The sequence below is a fragment of the Photinus pyralis genome, unplaced genomic scaffold, assembly GCF_008802855.1.
Source record: "Photinus pyralis isolate 1611_PpyrPB1 unplaced genomic scaffold, Ppyr1.3 Ppyr1.4_LG3b, whole genome shotgun sequence".
Lineage (NCBI taxonomy): Eukaryota > Metazoa > Arthropoda > Insecta > Coleoptera > Lampyridae > Photinus > Photinus pyralis.
In genome coordinates, this window is record NW_022170510.1 from 10748688 (window position 1) to 10769131 (window position 20444).

General features: G+C 34.2%; 1 protein-coding gene across 1 annotated transcript in view; it reads left to right on the top strand.

The window, feature by feature from the left end:
• Window positions 1-20444, top strand: part of LOC116167113 (disintegrin and metalloproteinase domain-containing protein 10-like) — an 83769-nt gene extending 63325 nt beyond the window's left edge. Inside the window, exons 4-6 of the mRNA XM_031482354.1 lie at window positions 13161-13757; window positions 14154-14369; window positions 20170-20444. Coding sequence (XP_031338214.1) covers window positions 13161-13757; window positions 14154-14369; window positions 20170-20444 — 1088 coding nt within the window. The remainder of the gene's footprint in view (window positions 1-13160; window positions 13758-14153; window positions 14370-20169) is intronic.

Here is a 20444-nt window from a genome sequence, read left to right on the forward strand (position 1 = left end):
CAACTTCCTGCGAGTTTAAGGAGATGGCGCACACAAGAGCAACCACATTGTACCCTCGGGTAAAAGCTTCGGCTTCAACCCAAACTATTTTATCATAAAGTTCATTTGTTAGTTGGTTCATTCTACTTAATTCAATTCTAGAATAAACAAATAATAATTAGCATTTGTGCCGTTTTTGTATGAACACAAACTGTGGAAACCCGAGCTTACGAATTTACCTAAAATCTTAGTGGATATAACAAGAACGTAAACTGTCCACAATAATTACAACATAACTTAATGATGCTCATTGAACGAACTTGCATTTCAACGAAAAACCTAATTATGAATTTTCATTTTGTTGTCCATCGACTGTTGCTTTACCCTTTGCTGTGTCTTCAAATATGTCTGTTTAGCAATTTTTGAATAGGATAGATCAAATTCGCTATGTTAAATATATCTAAGTTAATAGACCTAGGAACTAAAATATAACAGATGCCTCATTTTTAAAAGTTAAAAAGCCAGCATAATTTCTTGTGTATATGAATATAATTTGTAATAACTTTAAACAGAATTTAAAATATCTAAGATTAGGTACATAAAATGAGGGTTACATGGTTTGAATATTTTAATTTCAGAAGTTATTACTTTCCTAGCAAAACTATAGGAAATTTTAAAATATGTAAGAGTAAATTTTAAATGGCATTACTAGTAGAAGACATATAATAATCACCGTATGATATCTAAACAAAATTATTTGCATTAAAAATATCATTTTTAAATGCCAGTTTTTCAAATATCTAAAGGTATTTAGAAATATCTAAGATATTTGAAACGAATTTTGAATATCTAAGATGTAATTATTTATTTTTATCTCTTACATATACATATTTATTTGATATTATCTATAATTGCCATAAAGAGTAAAACTTTGACTACGATGTGACCCAACATTTAAAAATATGGACCGCTTTCATAAAGAAAGTAACTAATTCATTTAAGATTCTTGCCTTTTTGGAAATTTGAAAAATACGTTCAAGATAAAGTGATTTTAAGGGGATTCAAAGATGATTGTTAGCAGATTCTAAGAAATAGACCTTAGACGTTCTAAATGTTTAAACTATAACACATGTTTTCAAACGCTACAAATAGTAGTTGAAAATATAGGAGTCTTACTCAGAATCAAAATTTAAATTCAAAAGTGCTTTACAAAAAGGGATCAACTCGTAGACAGAAAAGACTTATCGAAATATACTTTCGCAAGAATAACGGAGTGACAATTGTTTAAATGACTAATACAAACAAAAAATATATTAATTTGACTGCGTATGAACAAACGATAATCTCACGGAGTAGGTATAACAAAATTAAAATATTACCTTTGGACTAACGGGTCGCGACCTCTCCGAGCTCAGAAGGGCGCTCTCTGCTAATAATCTGCAATCAGATCAAACACAACAAGAAAACAAGAAATACTCGAATACTGAAATCGAACACACTAAATGGAAAGCAATAATTCAATTTACGTTATATAGCAGAACCAACATTTTTAGTGGGCACCAGTCGTCGGTACACAAATCAGCAATAGGTATATATCATAACGTAAGATTAACTTCAAAAACTAATTTACAAACCAAAAATGACTAAACTTCTATACAAAAAAGTAATGTGAAGAATTTGAAGACGGCCAACTTCACAATTATTTTCTTATGCAAAAATTAAGTGCTAACTATGTGTCTTTTTATGCACCTAATGATGGCTAAAAATCGAAACGTGGTTCTCTCTTTTCATATGAACTCCATTCAAACAAGGTCGCTTAGCTATTTTAAAGATTAAAGATTTTATCGTATGTAGTAATTGCCAGAGTAAGTAAATTTAATTATCCGTATACGGTGCGTAAATTAACTCAAAATGTATACTAACGCCATTAAGTTAGAAAGTAAATAATACGTTCTGTAGACTGCATCACGAGGCATTCCTGAAACGATCCAAGTACCTACCCTTTAGTGCTGTAAGGAGTAAGTCGAGATAATTCTTTTACTACTAATTTTAGCAAAGAGTAACAGATGGACTGACAAGAGCAATGCAAATGTAAGCGGACCCGAGGGTGCAATACGGAGTCATAGGGTTAGATTGCTTGGAAGACGGCTGTAGAATTTGATATGCAAACCGATGCGGTGTTGTTACACAACATTTTTACGAAGCTAATATGATGATTCGTTAGACGGGGCGAACTCCGATAAATGGGAAACACACACACGCGCTGATTGTCCTTTATTAAGTTTCGCGTGTGTTATAACTACAATTATGAAGCACTAATTGAAATGTAACGCCGGGTTAACTATTCAAACGGAACTTTGGTAATTGAACCTGAATCATGAAATGCGACTACCGTCTTCGAATTTAGTCTGTTAATTATGACACAGGGAAACGTTGACGCTTTGCCACCGACGCCCGAGTTTGATTTTAATTTCGTTCGCATAGTTTAATAAAACAAGCAAACTTGCTGCAGCGTATAGAGGAAGTGAGTGATCGATGAAACAACATATCCATTTGCGAATTGGTCCTTCTATTTGATAGTTCGCCTGGTAGTTTCGAGAAATAACATATTTATGTGTGCGTTTCGCATTTACAATTAATAATTGGCAGGTACTGAATTGTTACTAATTCAGCAAATTTGACATAATAGACGTTAATTCAATTCTTATTCAACTGCACGAGTCGTACGACTGAAACTGAACCTTCGTTTTGCTGCCGCAGGAGTTTCTTCCTCGAGGTACGATGGTACAGTAATAGTCATTTGTGTGCGAGGACGAAAAAGTTTCCCAAAGCCAATTTTTTTCGTACATTACAATTTTCCTTGGACTACTTGATCCAAAATCGTAAAAATTGTACTTAGGTCAAAGCCTTTTCGATTAGAATGCTTTGGTGCTATTTTAGGAATGTAATTTAAGGTATTCTAATTTAATGAAAAATGTACACATGGGAAATTTCAATAACATTTGCAACTTTATGTTCGCAAATGAGTATTTAAACTGTCACTTTATATAGAGGTTATTGACAAAAACATTTTTATCAATAAAGTGTCCATATCGAAGTGCTGCAGATAACTGCTCAATCTTTTCAAAATATCAATAGTTCTAAAAACAGTTCAATCAAAAGAAACACTTACATGAAAAACCACTAACACTCGGAGGTGGATTTACTCATAGGCCGAGTAAAGTAAATTATATTTAATGGTCTCCAAAGGTTTTTTTATTGAATTCAACAAGTTTACAAATCATTCAACAGATTCATACAAACTTTGTGGCTTAATTTAGTGCTCACTTCTACCGTATGCATCACATTGTTTCCTTCAAATTTCAACATTCAAATTTTAATTTTGCTTATCCCTCAAAAGTTTCATTCCGCAAATTTAAAATTAAAGTTTCACACTCCAAATTAAACTTTCGAATTTCTGTACAGCATTTCATTAAAAATCGACTTCCTTACCTCAAAAGCTTTCTCGAGAATTTTCTTAATCAGTATCCTCTTATTTCTTTTGCACATTTAGCCAAAGTAATCTCTTAAAGCGTGCCCTTTTTTTAAGCTTCTTTTTCGATACGTCAGAATTTCCCCGTCATTTCCCGAGAATTTCTTCGTCACACATAAGTTCCCTAAACCTCCTTATATTTTCTCTAGAATTCCCTCTAATTATAAGTGAAGTTTAATATAAAGATTGGTTTTTTTTCTAATTATTCTTCCATGTTTTCCAGAATGCCTTAAAATCGATTTATTTCTTCATCGTTTCTCACAATTTTCTTCATGTCCAAAATGTTATATAACCGCCATTTCCTTTAATTTTGCTTTTTACTTTCTCACATTCATTTTCATTCATCAGCATTTCCTCTCAATCGTCATAGATTTTCTGAGAATTTCTTCCACTCGAATTTTATTATTCCTACAGAACATCTACAATTCATCTTGCATTATTTCTTCTTATTTTCCCAATTTCCTTTGAATGTTTCTTATTTCGTCAACATTTTTGTAATCCTCGAGAGACCCAAAAGTTTCCTTCCGTATTACCTAATTGATTCTATTCGATTAATGCGATTTCCTTCGAACTTGCTCTTCATTTTCCCAAAATTACTAATCATTATTTCCAGAATTTCGTCGTATTTATTTTGTCGTTATCCATAATTCCACCGTATTCTCCCAGACTGTCCTTATATGTATCATAGTTTTCTCTAATTCATTTATTAAAATTTGGCCATTTCTTACTCTTTCCCAAGAAGTTTACCGAAATTTCTTGCGTTACCGTAGGCTTCCACAATTTTTTCACATGACAATTCAACTCATGTCTAAAAAATCTCATAAGCCGCAGTGGAATTGTCACTTTGACAGCGGCAAAAGTTACCTGCAACTTTTCCAGCGACAAATGCACTAGTGGTTTTTTCACTTATTCATTTTCGAACCAATAATCGCATTATCCTTACCCATATGACTAGTTTGACGTCTGTCAATAATTGATTAGTTTGGTGAATTTCTTGTTCATTAAATTGTCCTGCCGAATTACACTCGAGGTTTGTATTTAAACCGAGATTTAAACCGAGTAAATTTGGGTTGTTGCAATTCAAATCTGTTTCCTTTTAGCAATTGAACTCGAAAAACTGTCAACCTAAAAATGCTCCACCTGCGGTGTCGCATTTTTATTAGTTGACAGTTTTTTTCGTCTAATTGCTAGGCAACAGATTTTCATTACCTAAACAACCCAAATTTACTCGGTAAAATACAAACCTCTTGTGCAATTATAAGTGATAATTAACAGCATGTCCTTAAAAACTTTTCCTAAATTTCCCCATATTTTCCCAGAATTTCTTCGTATTTTCTCAAAATGCTCACTAATTCTCTAAAAAGTTTCATATTATTCCCTAGAATTTTCTGTAATCAATGTTATGCGAAATAAATGTGATTTAATTATGCTCTCCAAATAGGCCAGACAGCAATTGCTCAAGAAAAGCTATAGAGGGAAATGCTTGAAACACAATTTTTGGGTTCGTAACTTTATTTGGACTATAGTTAGGAGGTGAGAATATCAAGTCCCCACCCTTAGCCCTTGAGTCGGGGTTAGGGGGGTTTGAAGGAACCACGTTTGTTCGCTTATATCTCGGAAAATAAGCGTCCTGACAGAACCACTGTACAGGGTGGGTCAACGATTGCGCGGAGTAACTTAATGCCTTGAAGATAAGATTTTTCGATAGAGTGCTTTTGTATTATGATATGGTTGAATATTCTACACATTTTAAAAATATTTGGAATTGTACAGTGTGCGGAAAAATTATTAGAAAAGCGATAAGGACATTTGAAGAAGATAGGTGGTAACAACATAAAGATAATAAAATACTCAGACGACACTGTAAGACTTGCAGAAACAGAAAAGAAACCACGACTGGTGGAAAAAATAATCCGATACAACTGAATACCGAAAAAGTGGTCATAATACTGTGTTATTTATTTTGAAAAAATTTGTTAAATAACTTCAGAAAAAAATAAAAACGATTTTGCAAATTTCGTTTTTTCCGGATATCTCCCAAAGTAGTCGCAATTTTTTCAGTTTCAAAACTGCATTTTGTTAAGCAACAAAATACGCAACTTTGCCAAATTTAAACTATCTACGTTACAGTTCCCGAGATCCCCATGGTGGCCCTCGATTTTGAATCAGCCTGTATATAGCTAGTCAAACTCCTCGTGGGTATTGACGTCGAACAGACGTTACGTACAATTCTTTCTGATGATTTATTAATTACAATTTTTTAATAGAAATTTACTGCTTAATTGGTGTACATTATGCTACAAAATCCAATATTCCTTTTTTTGTTTAAATAGAGATGGTGAGGATCTCATGTTCATTAAGAGCCAAAATAAAAGGAAGAGCAATGTTGAATGTAGCCTGATAACTTCCACTTGCTTTTAAATCGCGTTAGCGATATTATATTCCCATCAATATTCTTTCCACGTAAGAAAAAAAAAGCTAATATAAAAAATTGCAATAAAAACCACTGTAAATAACAAAGTAAGGGAAACGTCGAAGACAAATTGCTGGAATATAACCTACTTTCAAGCTCAAACATCTCTACCGGTTAAATGTTCATCTTTTATGAAGGAAAGGAAAGTTTTATTTGCGGAGCTTTTAGGGATTTAAAAGGCAGTAAGAATTTCAGACATTCATTATGTGGTTAGTTAATTTAAAATAATGATGATTGTCTTTGTATAAGTAAATAATTCGGCAGCAATAGTTATCCTTGCTGCGTTCGCAATTTGAGTAAAATCAATCCGTTACAAATGAGCTTAAACATAAATTAGCTCAAGTTAAAAATATAACAAAAAAGGTGGTAGCTTACGTCAAACCCCTAAGCTTCTTATGTCGTCACCATACCAAATCCGGTGTGACCACTGAATTAAAAGTGTTAATATCATTAAACATTAATATGGAACGGACGTAAGCAAACAATTTACTTTTCTTTATCAAAATCCAATTACTCGCTACTTTATTTAATAACAGAAAGCGAAATTAATTACTCTTCATTAAATAATTGAGGTTAACATAGGTGCGCTATGACGAATTATAAACGTTCGTGGAATTTGTTCTAAATTGGGGATGAGAATTGGTTACAAAATCGTTTCGGTTGGTTACTAATTGCAAATTAGGAGATTAAATATGCTATTTCTTTTTTATTAGGAGGGTCATGCTACTTTGGACTAAACCGGCATGGTTTTAAACTATATAGTTTTATTGTCAATATTGCTTTAATAAATGTTTTGCATTCGTGAGCCGCAATTTAGTTTGCATTACTAAATGTTGACTTACATAGGCCACCAGAATGTTTGTATAGTGGAAAATCGTACTGAATAACATCTTCATCCCCATTTCGATAGTCGTTGAATGTTACCCTTCTAGGGCTAAGATGTGATCGAACTTTACGAGAAGTTGTAGTTTTCCGGTTCATTAAGTTGCAACCCCCTAATAATACGATTGGTCGAATCTGTGAATTCCGTCATTTTCCATTAATTTGTGCAGGTATCACCAAATCCACATTGGGATCCTGAACGTACAGATAAATTTTTGTCATAATTTTGTGCTGAATTGTACCGTAAGCATTAAATTTCATACAATTATATTTCCACCGTATTGGGGTTCCAGCACCACAATCAATTACACTCATTTCACTGATTACAGTAATTAATTTGCCGCTTTTGTCCATGATTTTTACAAAAGAAATTTTGGCATTTAGTACAATAAGTACTGCATTTCTTATCTTCTTTCCTTGGACAACAATGGCAACGTCCAAAAGATCAAATTTAGAGCTACCGTTACACCTGTGTAGTAGGTAGTTTTTATGATAATGTAAAAAACTCAAGATTTTGGATATTTTGTAGGTGTATTTGGGTTAACGGTTATAAAGGTGGTACAAAATTGATACCTACGGTACTAATTGTCTCAAAGTTAGTTGTGAGTATGTGCTTTAATAATAAAATTGTGAATTTTACGCCTACATCTCCCTTTGCTCATTCAGATAGCTCAGAATCGCCGCTTAATAAAAGTTTATGTAACATCACTCGAAAATGATCTGAAAGGCTAAGTGGAACATTAAAAATCGTTACCGATGTTACACTTTTGGAAGCGATATGAAAAAAAACGGCGGCCGTTAGAACGTTTTTACTTTACCTTCGTTGTAGGTAGTAAAAGCGAAACGGCAATAAACCGAAAGTCGTCATCATCATTTAAGAGTGCAATGTTTTTAACGAGTTATATAGTAGCAATAACACTACACGATCAATAAAATTCTTATCTAAACCGTTTTCTTCATGTGCGAAACATAAATGGGTTGATTACAGAAAGCCCGCCGAAATTGGTAGTTTTATCCCCTACCTACAATACGGATTACAAGGCACGTATTCCTGCTCTGCGTATGATATATGTATACTGGATTCTTCCCTTATCTTACACAGAGCAGAATGCTCTCACTAAATTCCGGCTAATTGGAAGGTACGTTCCTCAAACGGTTTCATTTTATTTCTCCTTCATCCGTCATGACCCCTTCCAATAAATTATTCCCGTATTACACACGTATCACTTTGGGGGAAACTGTATTGAAAGTGGTAAATATCTTTTGTGAAAGTTCTTTAATATGGGGCGCTCAATATTCGATACTAAATCAAAGTTCGGAGGCGTTTAAAGTTTTCTTTCTTTATAAAAGTCGCGTGCAATCTTTTAAATATTTCACAGCGTTGTTTTTCGGAGACACTTTTTGTGCCAGTGAAATGTCGCTTTCCATATGGAGCACCACTGAATTTCCGATCAATTTCTACCGTAGACGTTCTAGACAAATACACCGAAGGGGTCCTTCTGCCAGAACATGAAATATAAATGTATGATCTACTAAACACTACATAGACATAGTCATCTTTTCTTCTGACCGGCGACAAGTATAATTATTATAATTCGCTACCACATTAACTACACTTTTTAGAATTGAATGACGCGGAAATAAATTATCGCGTGATTAGAGATTTATGCAAGAGATTATTCACACCAAGAGTATTGCAATGGAAATTCATATTTATTGTTAGTTAGCTAATGGTTTCAAAGACCTTTCCAGCGGGTAGCATCTATTGTTATAATGGTTTAACACTTGATTGGTGGTGAGAAATTAAAAATGACGATTACCCGTGATATAATAAGACAAAAAAATTAGAAACGGTTACATGATTTTACTAACTGGTGAACTAACTTTAAGATTGCACCTAACGTAAAAAGTCACCAAAAAAGTTACTAAGAAAGTAGTAATGCCGATCCTAACGTAAAAAGTCACCAGAAAAGTTACTAAAAAAGTAGTCATGCCGATCCTAACCAAGGTTATTTTATTTAAAACAACCTTGGATCCAAACTTAAAAAGTCACCAGAAAAGTTACTAAAAAGGTAAAAATGCCGATCCTAACGCAAAACGTCACTAGAAAAGTTACTAAGAAAGTAGTAAACTCACCAGAAAAGTTACTAAAAAGGTAGTAATAATAATAATAATAATAATAATAATATTTTTATAATAATTTTTATTTTATTTATTTATTTCTTTTATTTTTTTTAGGACCCTACATAACTTCACCAGACACAGACACAGACACTAATCGTTACTTGATTTTAATCCGTGCGATTAGTTAACCAGGCTAGACCTGAGTTCTCACAAGATACACCGACCATAATAATAATATAATAATAATATATATTGTTGTGCAGACATGTTGATACATTTACACTCGTCATTAGATAAAGAACACACTAGCATATAATACAACAAACATAATAAAAAAAACATATATAACACAGAATGACTGATACAATTACCAACCACTCCAACAGAAGTCGTTAAACTCATCAAATGAGAAACAAGTTAAAAAGTAACCGTAAACGATTTACATAAAGCGCATTTCCACTTGCATTCATTTCCCATTTGTAAGATGCAACTTCTGTTAAAATCGTAAAAATCCGGCTACAAATATGAAAGATAGCGTTGCACATGGGCAATCCATTTTTGACGTGCTACTTCAATTTCAGTTTATGAGAAGAATTTCATTTCAATGCTTTTCTAAATAAGAAAGTTGAAACTGCGCATGCGCAAACCTAAATTTTAAAACTAATGTTAGATTTTCCTTTGTTCCAAGCGCCTAAGTATCAAATTTCACTTAAATAGTTCCATAGATAAAAAAGTTGGCACAGCGCATTCGCAAAATAAAATTTTGAAACTAGCGGCTAGATTTTCCTTTTTTCCAAGTGCCTATGTATCACATTTCGTTTAAATTCTTCCATAAATAAAAAAGTTGGCACTGCGCATGCGCAAAACCAAATTTTGAAATTGGCGTTTGATTTTCCTTTATTCCAAGTGCCTATGAATCAAATTTCATTCAAATACTTTTATAAGTAAAAAAGTTTGCAATTCGGTTTATAAATGGTCGAGATGCGAAAAGGGCACTGTGCATTTTGAATCGATTCGATTCAACTTTTGGCATTGCGTATTATATGGTTAAAGCTATGCCCATATTGAATTTCATGCAATTCAGTTCATAACTAACGGAGATGTAAAAGCGATCGAACATTTCTAAACAAAGTTATCGTTCACATTCATACGGACAAATAGATGGACAGACAGGCAAAGGAACAGACGGAGAGACCAACCGGCAGGCGACAGATAGCAATGCAAAATTATAAACGATCTCTAGGATCGTTAATAAACGGCAAAAGTGTAAAATTATGGAACATGTAAAAAACGGTTTTTTTGTTTTTTTTATAATAACTTTTTTTGTAAGCGGTACAAAAAAAATTCCTTCCTTGGTACAAGACTCGACACCATAACGAACCAAATAGCGAAAAAAGTAGAACAATAGCTCTTAAGATAAAAAACTAGTAGCGTCGCAAAGTTAGCGGACGGACGGACGGACGGACGGACAAAGTGGCCACAATAGCGCACTTTTTTTTATTTTTGTGGAAATGCGCTAAAAAGGGTGTTGAATAAACAATTTTTTTAGTGTAATTCTAAAATCTGAGAGGGGTAGCGATCTAATCTTCGGAGGAACTATATTAAATAATGCCGATTCTAACGTCAAATCACCAGAAAACTTACTAAAAAGGTAAAAATGACGATCCTAACGCAAAACGTCACCAGAACCGTTACTAAGAAGGTAGTAATGCCGATCCGGACGCAATGCCGATTCTAACGTAAAGTCACCAGAAAAGTTACTAAAAAGGTAGAAATGCAGATCCTAACGCAAAACGTCACCAGAAAGGTTACTAAGAAAGTAGTAATGCCGATCCTAACGTAAAAAGTCACCAGAAAAGTTACTAAGAAAGTAGTAATGCCGATCTTAACGTAAAAAGTCACCAGAAAACTTACTAAAAAGGTAAAAATGCCGATCCTAACGCAAAACGTCACTAGAAAAGTTACGAAGAAAGTAGTAAAATCACCAGAAAAGTTACTAAAAAGGTAGTAATGCCGATTCTAACGTAAAGTCACCAGAAAACTTGCTAAAAAGGTAAAAATGCCGATCCTAAACGGCCCCATTCACATCCGGATATGTACGGCGGATCTATACGGCGGACAGATCCGCCTTGAGCTACACACAGGCGGATACGAGGGCTGTACACAGATCACGGACAAATCTCAATAGACGAGCAGGCGGCGTTCCCTCACTATTTCAGTTCTGTAGTGCTAGCCCCTGGGTTGTGTGGTTTTGAGTGCTGTAGTAATTGCTATGGATCATAAGAAGAAACTGACAATAATTGCAGGATATATAGTTTTATGTGAAGATAGGAAACAGAAGAGATGTGGTCAAAACAGTGGTTCTTGAATCAAAAAAGTACTCTCATATGACTTTACTTAGAGATTTGGAAACGCCTCATGATTTGCACAATTTTTTGCGCATGGACAATGAGACATTTGAAACTTAATTAAAATATGTTCGCCCAGTTATTGAGAGGAATGATGGAATGATACCCATATGAGGCAGTTACCAGTAGAGAGCGATTAATTGCCACGATGCAGTACTTAGCAACTTGAAGGAATTTTGAGGACCTACAATTCAGTTGTGCAATCTCCCCACAGCTTATCGGGAAAATTATACCTCAAACTTTCAAATAAGCCTTGGCAGAATATGCTCGGAAATGGCATAAAATTATTTCATCAGTAGTTAGGTGTGCTTGGTTGGTGGAGTAAGCACTATCATCTTTACCAGTATTTAAACTGTTCCCCAAAAATGCGCATTTTGTTCTGGAATGTTAATATCACCGTAGTCTTCAAATTTCACTTTTAAAATATCACCAAAAGGTAACTGATCGGATTGTATTTGACTAACAGTTTCACCATTAGTGGACATTGGTCTTTCTTTGGTTAGGTGTTATTCCGCAATTTTGCTTGTAAAGTTACCCAAAAGATAATTCAAATCTGTAGCACAATTTGCGCCTACATTATATTCAAAAGTAAAAACAACATATTTTTTTAAATTACTGTTTAATTGGAGTAGGATTAGTCGCATTTCCATTTTGATTTCTTAAATTTCCAAACATATTTTCAAGAAGTTTCTATTTTGTGATTCTATGTCCGGCAAACAAATCCGTGAAACGACTACACACGTGCGGATTTGTCGGGCTCGCTGTCCGTGATCGACGGATGGCGAGCAAGATATGTACGCCGAACAAGCGGATACACACATACGAATTGATACGGATCTGTCCCGCGTACATGTCCGCCGTACATATCCGCATGTGAATGGGACCTTTAACGCAAAACGTCACTAGAATAGTTACTAAGAAAGTAGTAAAGTCAACAGAAAAGTTACTAAAAAGGTAAAAATGCCGATCCTAACTTAAAAAGTCACCAAAAAAGTTACTAAAAAGGAAGAAATTCCGATCCTAACGCAAACGGTCACCAGAAAAGTTACTAAGAAAGTAGTGATGCCGATCCTAACGCAAATAGTAATCAGAAAAGTTACTATAAAAGGCAGTAATGCCGATCCTAAGGCAAAACGTCACCAGAAAAGTTACTAAAGACTGCATTCCCGAAATTGATTTACCCCGGACAGGTCAAAGTGCAATTGGACAAGTAGGCAGAATTGAAACTAGACCCCGAAACCACTAACAAAAACCCTATAAATAAACCACATGTCAAATCCCTTTGAACACTCCAATTAATAAGCGGTTTGTTTGGAAAATAAGAATACTAATACGGCAGCGGTTGAAATCGATTCGAGATTCTAGAAAAAAACCCATGTGATAACAAGGTAGTTAAAGAAGATGGCCGTCCTTACGTATGCATCCACTTTAAATTCAAATTATAGCCTCCAACATGAGAGAAAAGGGTATCTCGATTCAAACCGATTCTAGATAACACCAAATGCGGTTAATCGCCAGAAAGATTGAATTTTTCAAAAATGGATGAATTTTTAATTGAAGTCTCATTAAAAATAATGCACAAATCGATGCTCGTCAAACTAAAACACCTGCAATAAAAAAATGGCACATATAGTCAACTACTATAATAATTTATATGTACTTGGGAAAATAAAGCTGTTACAAACTGTAAGATAAGGGTGAAGTTCCCCATCTGCCTTACATTAGTTAGAAAGACTTTTTAAATTTGCTCTTTTGATTTCAGATGACGAAAATGCTTCAGTACATGGTATTGTAACAAAGGATGGACTATTCGACGGAATGGTATCGACGGCATCGGAAGAATACTACATAGAACCAATAAATAGATACTTGCCACACAACCAAAGCCATAAAAGCCCGTCCTTTCATTCAATTATGTATAAAACGTCGGATGTAAAAAATCCTAATTTAGAAATGCCATGTGCCTCGCATATCTTATATGTAAATAATAATCAAAATAAGTTAGATAAATTAAGTAGACGTAAACGTTGGCTATTGGAAGGCAACAGCAAGGATCCTTACGACGAATTCAGCTTTTGGCATCCGAGCAAATCGAAAAATCCCATAAGTACGTCCATCGACATACATTCGCCGTTTAATCAGCCGATCGACGAGGAGATGACTACAAGTAACAGGACTTCGTTTGACTTTAATTTTCGGCACGTTAACAAAAGGGCCACTATCGATCCGAAGAAGACAACTTGTATGCTGTACTTGCAGGCCGATCATCAGTTTTTTCAAAAGTATGGAACGGAGGAGGCTTGTATAGAGGTTATGACGAGGCACGTACAGCGAGTCAATGCTATCTATCGTACGACAGGTACTCATTTTTGTTACTTTGCTGTACAATATCAGTTATTTACGTACGAGTCAAGTAGTGTCATTTTACTGTTACATTTTTCGCAAAATCGTTATTGAAAATATTTCCAATCATTCATTATTACTGTTAATGTGTCTGCATTGACAGGCGTCTGGTATGTAACAGGAGGCAGGAAAAATGTTGTTGCCACTGTCATGGAAACTAAAATTCCCTGACATAAAATAGGCATGAAAATGACGATTTCGGGAAAAAATATTTAATTAAATTACTTAATTTTATGAATTTACTTTGGTTTATTATGCGAGTTTTTGCGCTTATCATTGCTGTTAATTTACATTCCGTAATCTCATTCTCCGGACAGGACTGTATGAAATAATTGCTCGCTTTTTTTCGCAGATTTTAATCAAGATGGAAAATTAGATAACATAACTTTTATGATTAAACGCATAAAGGTACACACAACTGAAGCGCTGAAAGATCCTTTGTACAGATATCCAAGTAATTACGGAGTTGAAAAATTTCTGGAGCTCTTTTCTGGTAAGTGCTTTTTTTCTATTTACATTTACTGCGTTTTCAGCAGGCAATCGCGTTTTGTAAAATTTCGCCGCACGAGTATTTCAATTCCCAAAATAATTAAACTGTTCGCAATCATTATTAGATAAAAGTACAATAATCCCTTTATGTGATCAATCGTAACGTAGGATAACTGGTTTTGCTCATTTTTGCGCGTGTCGAGCTTCATCCATTTATCTTCTAATCTTCTTAACAACCCCGTACTTCTCATTAAATGTATGCTGGAACAAGAAATAAAAAGAATGTTAGTAATTACTCACTAATTTCGTTCACTTTGCAAATTGATGAATACATCTACTTCTTATTTGCATAAAATTAAATGCGAAAACAAGCGACGAGGGAAATAAAATTGAAAAGTTTTATTTAAGAATGGAAATCGTTAGTATAGGGGAAGACTACGCGCTTTCGCACTTTTTTTTTGAAATTACGTTACTACCTTACCTTTTTCCCTTTCATTCTTATTAACCTGGGGAAATTTGAACAGTGTGGATAAGTGACGAACGCCCACCATTCCTCATATCCCTCACGCAATTTCATTCCAAAACAGTAACCCCAACTTTATATTAAAGGCTAATGAAAAATCAGCCTCTCCCTTCTCATAAGTCACATTTTAAAATTTCTTTCTAACTTTCCCACATAACAACGATCGCAACTCCTCGATATTACTAATTTAATCCCCCAACAACCGATTTGTACTCCCCCACAGTATTTTCTTTGTCGCAATGATCAATCGTCGGGATTAATTCGACTCGTGTCAATCGAACTCGCACACGTTTTTAATTTTCTACAATTTATACCGAAATCGTTTCCCCCTTTTTCATTTAGCCGTTACATTTTTCCCATGTATTGATTACAAATGTTGAATTATTTTATAGTCTGTTTTCCCCTGGGCTTCCGCTTTCAAAGAGAACTTTAACAATATTAAATACGTGATATAAATTCGGGCATAGATCTGAACGGGGAAATGAATTCATTACTATTGACAGATTAAATTCCGGCAATTCGTTTAGTACGCCCGTAAGTAGCCAATGGAAATTATTTATGCGTATTGACGATCACCAGATTTGAAAGTATTGGTATTGTCTTTTAAAGTTGTACAACTGATATCCGAACGTGGATCGGTCACGCAATCCTGGCCTTATTATAAATTCAGGAGCGGCGAACTAACCTGAAGTTTCTGTTCATTTGCCTTAATCTCGAAAGTTAGTGTCAAACTTTGGTGATCAAAACGTTGACGGTATATTCTGGCAGTTTCTAATTTAATGTTGCTTATGATATGTCTTTCAATCTAGCGCCGATATTCGTATTTGTTTAATGTTTTCACTTAATTAAAGTAGGACCTATAAGGTGGAGCGCAACACGTCTTTTTAGGGGAATACACGAACAACATTTTGGACAAATTTGCAACCCCCATTAGTATTTTGAGCCGCCATCTTGAATTTTGTTGCACTTCGAATTAATGCCTTTGTGGTTAAGGAATTATAATCTTCGGGGTCTTAGATGCTACTTTGTGACACCGTATATACAGGGACGTCTCTAACTGTGTATTGTTCGATAAAATTTGTTTGAACGGTTAAACATTAATGCCATTATTATTATTATTATTATTATTATTAATTTAAGAACAGCCATATTTGCAACATCTACCAACGTGATCGAAAATAAGTTTCAGGATTTGATCAAAGTTGTTGGCGTTGATTGTAACGTGTCGTCAATCAAAACTTTAACTAGCTTTAATTACGTTAACATTTAATGATTTTGTGTGCTTCGAAAGTTAAGTGGCTTAAGTTTTTATCCGGATTCCAGTGCTTTTGTTTTAAGTGGAAGTAAAATGCATGTAACTAAAGACTTTCTCTCTTATTTCTTTGTGACGTCTCTCACTTGCCAAAATTATTAGACGCGCGCTGCAAATTCATTTCAAAGTTTATCACTAACATCAGCAACTATACTTTTTTATTTTGAAATAAAACCAAAAAAATCATTAAAACTATAGTTATTTATTATTACCTATTCAAGCCTATAAAGGGATGGTAAGTTTCTCTTTATCGTTGTATAGCTTGATCCCACCTCAAAATTTGAAATGTTTGTCAAAAAAATTATCTATTATTTTGAAAATGCTTTTCCTGAAAGAATTTTTACCGATGGGGTACCCTCTACCAGAAACGTGACGTGGTTTACTGCGGAATTAAAACATATACGTAACACGGTTCAACTTGTCTCCGAGGCATACAAAACCAACCCTACTCCTGCAGCTAAGCAGCTGGTAAGTACTTGAAAACAAAAAAATTTATAAATTTAAACTTCGGGCAAGTAAAATTACAGCAAATGACTTATACGTGTCCTCCGCAGACAATAAATCTAAAGCCACGTGGAATCTCATTAACAATAAAAGAAATATTTCACCAAAATATAAATGCGAAATTGATCCTAACACAATGAACAACTTTTTCAGTAATATTGCCAGTGACATTATTAACTTGATACCAAACTCAAATCGAGACCCTTTAAAATTCATGCGTTATGTCAAGGTAGCGAAACCACGTTTCCGGTTTAACGAAGTTTCTTTCAGTGATGTGAGAGAAACAATTTCAAAAATGAGAAACAATAAGAGCAAGGACTGCTTTGGACTAAGTGCCGTAGTCATAAAAACAATTATTCACTACATCACTGTAGCCCTTACGAAAATTATTAATGCGTGCATACGAACTAATACTTTTCCTAAGGTGCTAAAAATTGCGTCAGTTGTTCCGATCCTGAAAAAGGGGAACCAAACTGATAAGAACAATTATCGTCCAATTTCAATTATATCCATATTCGCCAAAATTTTTGAAAAATGACTAGCCGACCAAATAACAAATTTTTTTAAGGTATCAACTTATTTTCCGAAAAACAATTTGTTCGCTGACGACACGTCTCTGTCAGTTAGCTGTAGATCTTTTGAAAATGCAACTTCTCTTAGCAGGGAGGTGCAAACGAAGGCCACAGAATGGTTCAATGCAAATCAATTATGTCTAAATAAGAATAAGTCTTTAAATGTTACATTTTCACTGTGCAAGTTTGACGTATCCGTCACGTCACCGAAAGTTAAGTTTCTGGGCGTACATCTTGACTATAAACTAGCATGGCATAATCATGGGGATGAAATTTCTAAAAAAAATAATTCTGGTATTTATCTGTTACGTGCGGCCTCGGGTAGTCTATCTGCAAGAATTCTTAAAACAATATACTTCTCGTTAATTCAGCCTCATATTTCTTATGGATTATTGGTATGGGGACATTCCAGTATAGCCAATCGTATTTTCGGGCTACAAAGGAGAGCCATTAGGATCATTAATAACCTTAAATATAGAGAGCAATGCAAAGACACTTTTGCATCGCTCCGTATATTAACATATCCTTGCTGGAGTGCCTTCTGTACATAAAAGCAAACATTGAAAATTTTGAGATACACTCTACGTGCCACAACTATCAGACCGTAATAGGGATAACGTAAGTCTACCTTTTGTGAGGCTGGACAGGACTACATTTTCGTTTAACTATTATTGCATACATTTATACAACGTCCTACCTTCTCAAATTAAACAACTTAACTTATTCCAATTTAAAGTAAGCCTTAAACAGTACTTGACTGCAAAAGCTTTTTACAGCATCAAGGAGTTTTTAACAAATGATTTTTCTGACTTCGGTGACAAAAAATTTTTTTCTACAAAAACCATAAATATATTTTTGCTCTAAAATAATTTGGGAAGCGAATTATCGCATGTTATGAATTTTACATTGAAATCCCTATGATGCGTTACGCAAGTCACCACCCTGTATAGTAATATTGTAACCTGTGTAATTGTTTTCGGTTGACAAGTGTTAAAAACTTTGAATGTTTTATTTACACAATATACGTTATTATTATTATTATAATACAAAACTTTTTTAATAAAAATGGCAGATATCATTAGAATGTTCAATCATTTGTTCCTTTTTATCTACCCTGGCTGTTAAAGAGATCACTTTATCTATTCTTCAATCTGTGTCAATTTAATAGATGCTATAATTTAAAGGTTCCAATATGAAAGATATGTTACTTAGAAACAGTAAATTTTTGGACAAAATTTGGGAACATGTGGGGGAAATTTTGGCTGAATAAGAAAGCTCAGAAAATGTAGGAAAATTGTAGTGAAATTTCGGAAAAGATAGGTCAATTTAATGTAATACAACAAATATGGGAAGAGTAGAGGACTTTTGAAAGAAATGGAAGAATGAATTTATGGGAAATAAGGAAGAAATTTTAGAAAAATAAAAGGCGATTTTTAAGGAAGAAGACAAGAAGCTTTTGGAAATTTCGAGGAAATCCTGTGGAAGGTATAAGAGGGTTTTGAAGAAGAAAAAATTCTCGCGGATTTTAAGGAAATTTGAACAAAAGACGACATTCTAAAATAAAAAATTTTTGACAAATGGAAAATTTTTACAAAATTATACAGGTTGTGGCACCTAAGATTCATAGGATCATAAGCTATAATTTGTGTAAGGGGATACCATTTGAAATTTGAAAAAATATGGGGTGTAGATGCTACACCCTGTGTTTATTTCATTCAAATCCGGAGAATTAAGCCCATTTTTAAAGGAAGTGTAAAAATTGTTCAAGGAGTTTTGGTTAATTTAGAGGAAATTCTGCGGAAATTTGATTAAGGAGAGTCCTAGCTACGACCTTACGACAATACGAGACAATTAGGTTCTCGAGGATTATTTTGACGAAATAGAATAGTATTTTGAGGCAACTGAGAAATGAGAAAAATAAGACACATTTTAGGGAAATATATTGATACTCAGCTTCGTAGACGAGTAAAATTGGGGACGCTTAAATCCGTACAAGTAGGTAAGTTTTGGAAAATTGGAGCTAAACTCTGGGTATTTTGATGAACTACAAAGAACTTGTAGGGAAACATAGAGAAAAAATTTATAATAAAAACTTAAGTAAAATACTGTGCCAAAGGAATTCTCGGAAAATAATTACGAAATGGGGTGACTTTCTGACGTCCCTGAAGTGAGCAGGGCATGTATGAGCTCAAAAATTGTTCAGTGTTTTATTATTTTGAGCTTTTCAACGGTACCGTTTGCAATTTTTGAGTTCCAATAGTTCGTTCACAAATCAATTTTGAAAAAATGCTCTGCTAACTTCACGTCAACTTGACAAGTACGAGCTCAAAAATTATAATTCGGTCATTATTTATCAGGTTTTTTTGAGCTTTTAAACAGTACCTATTTCAATTTTTGAGCTCTCACGGTTTTTTTACAAATCAAATTTATAAATGACCTACCAATTTCAAGTCAACTACTACAAATTAACGAAGTGCCACGAAGTCGGATGTTCGGTACGGTAGTTAGTTAGCTACAGAGTGATATTATTTGATTTGATAATAATGGCGGTAAGTATTTAACATATCATTTTTGTAATGGTTCAATTACCGTGGATAATTGTAAAATCGAATTACAGGACATAACGGTAGATTTTGCTTATCTTTTTAAAAAGTGCCAAGGTCATCTGGGTGATTTCCATCTCGGTATCAACTATCATGGTGTAGGTTTCCCAGTGATATGTGAACAAACGTGTTATATTCATGGGGTTCAATTTTCCTGATCAACATCATTTAATATTCCTGTAATTTTAGCATAGCCTGATGATGGGTAACTCATAACCCGAAATCGATCGCTTTATAGAAAAACAATAAAAACATTCGTGGTTCTTTTTAATACTTCAAATACTTCAAAAAATCACAACGGAACCAGAAAAATTCATCACATAAAAACACTATTATTTCAGGAATTTTCTCTTTTTTGATTGTAGAGAATCATTATTATTCTGGACTGATAGAGAGGGTCTGCAATCCATCCCCTTTGCTATTTATGGAGGTTTTATCAAACAATGAAAATCGAAGCGCCGACCAACAGTTTATAGATGTTGGACAGGAGGACCTTATTAGATGTCCGCTGTCCGACATACCATATGTCATCACCTTCCATCAACATCCTTACAGATTACGCGGGGTAATTAACTACAAAACTCCCATCATATCAAACGATAACGGACATTATATACTGCTATATCACCCCATGGTGTGA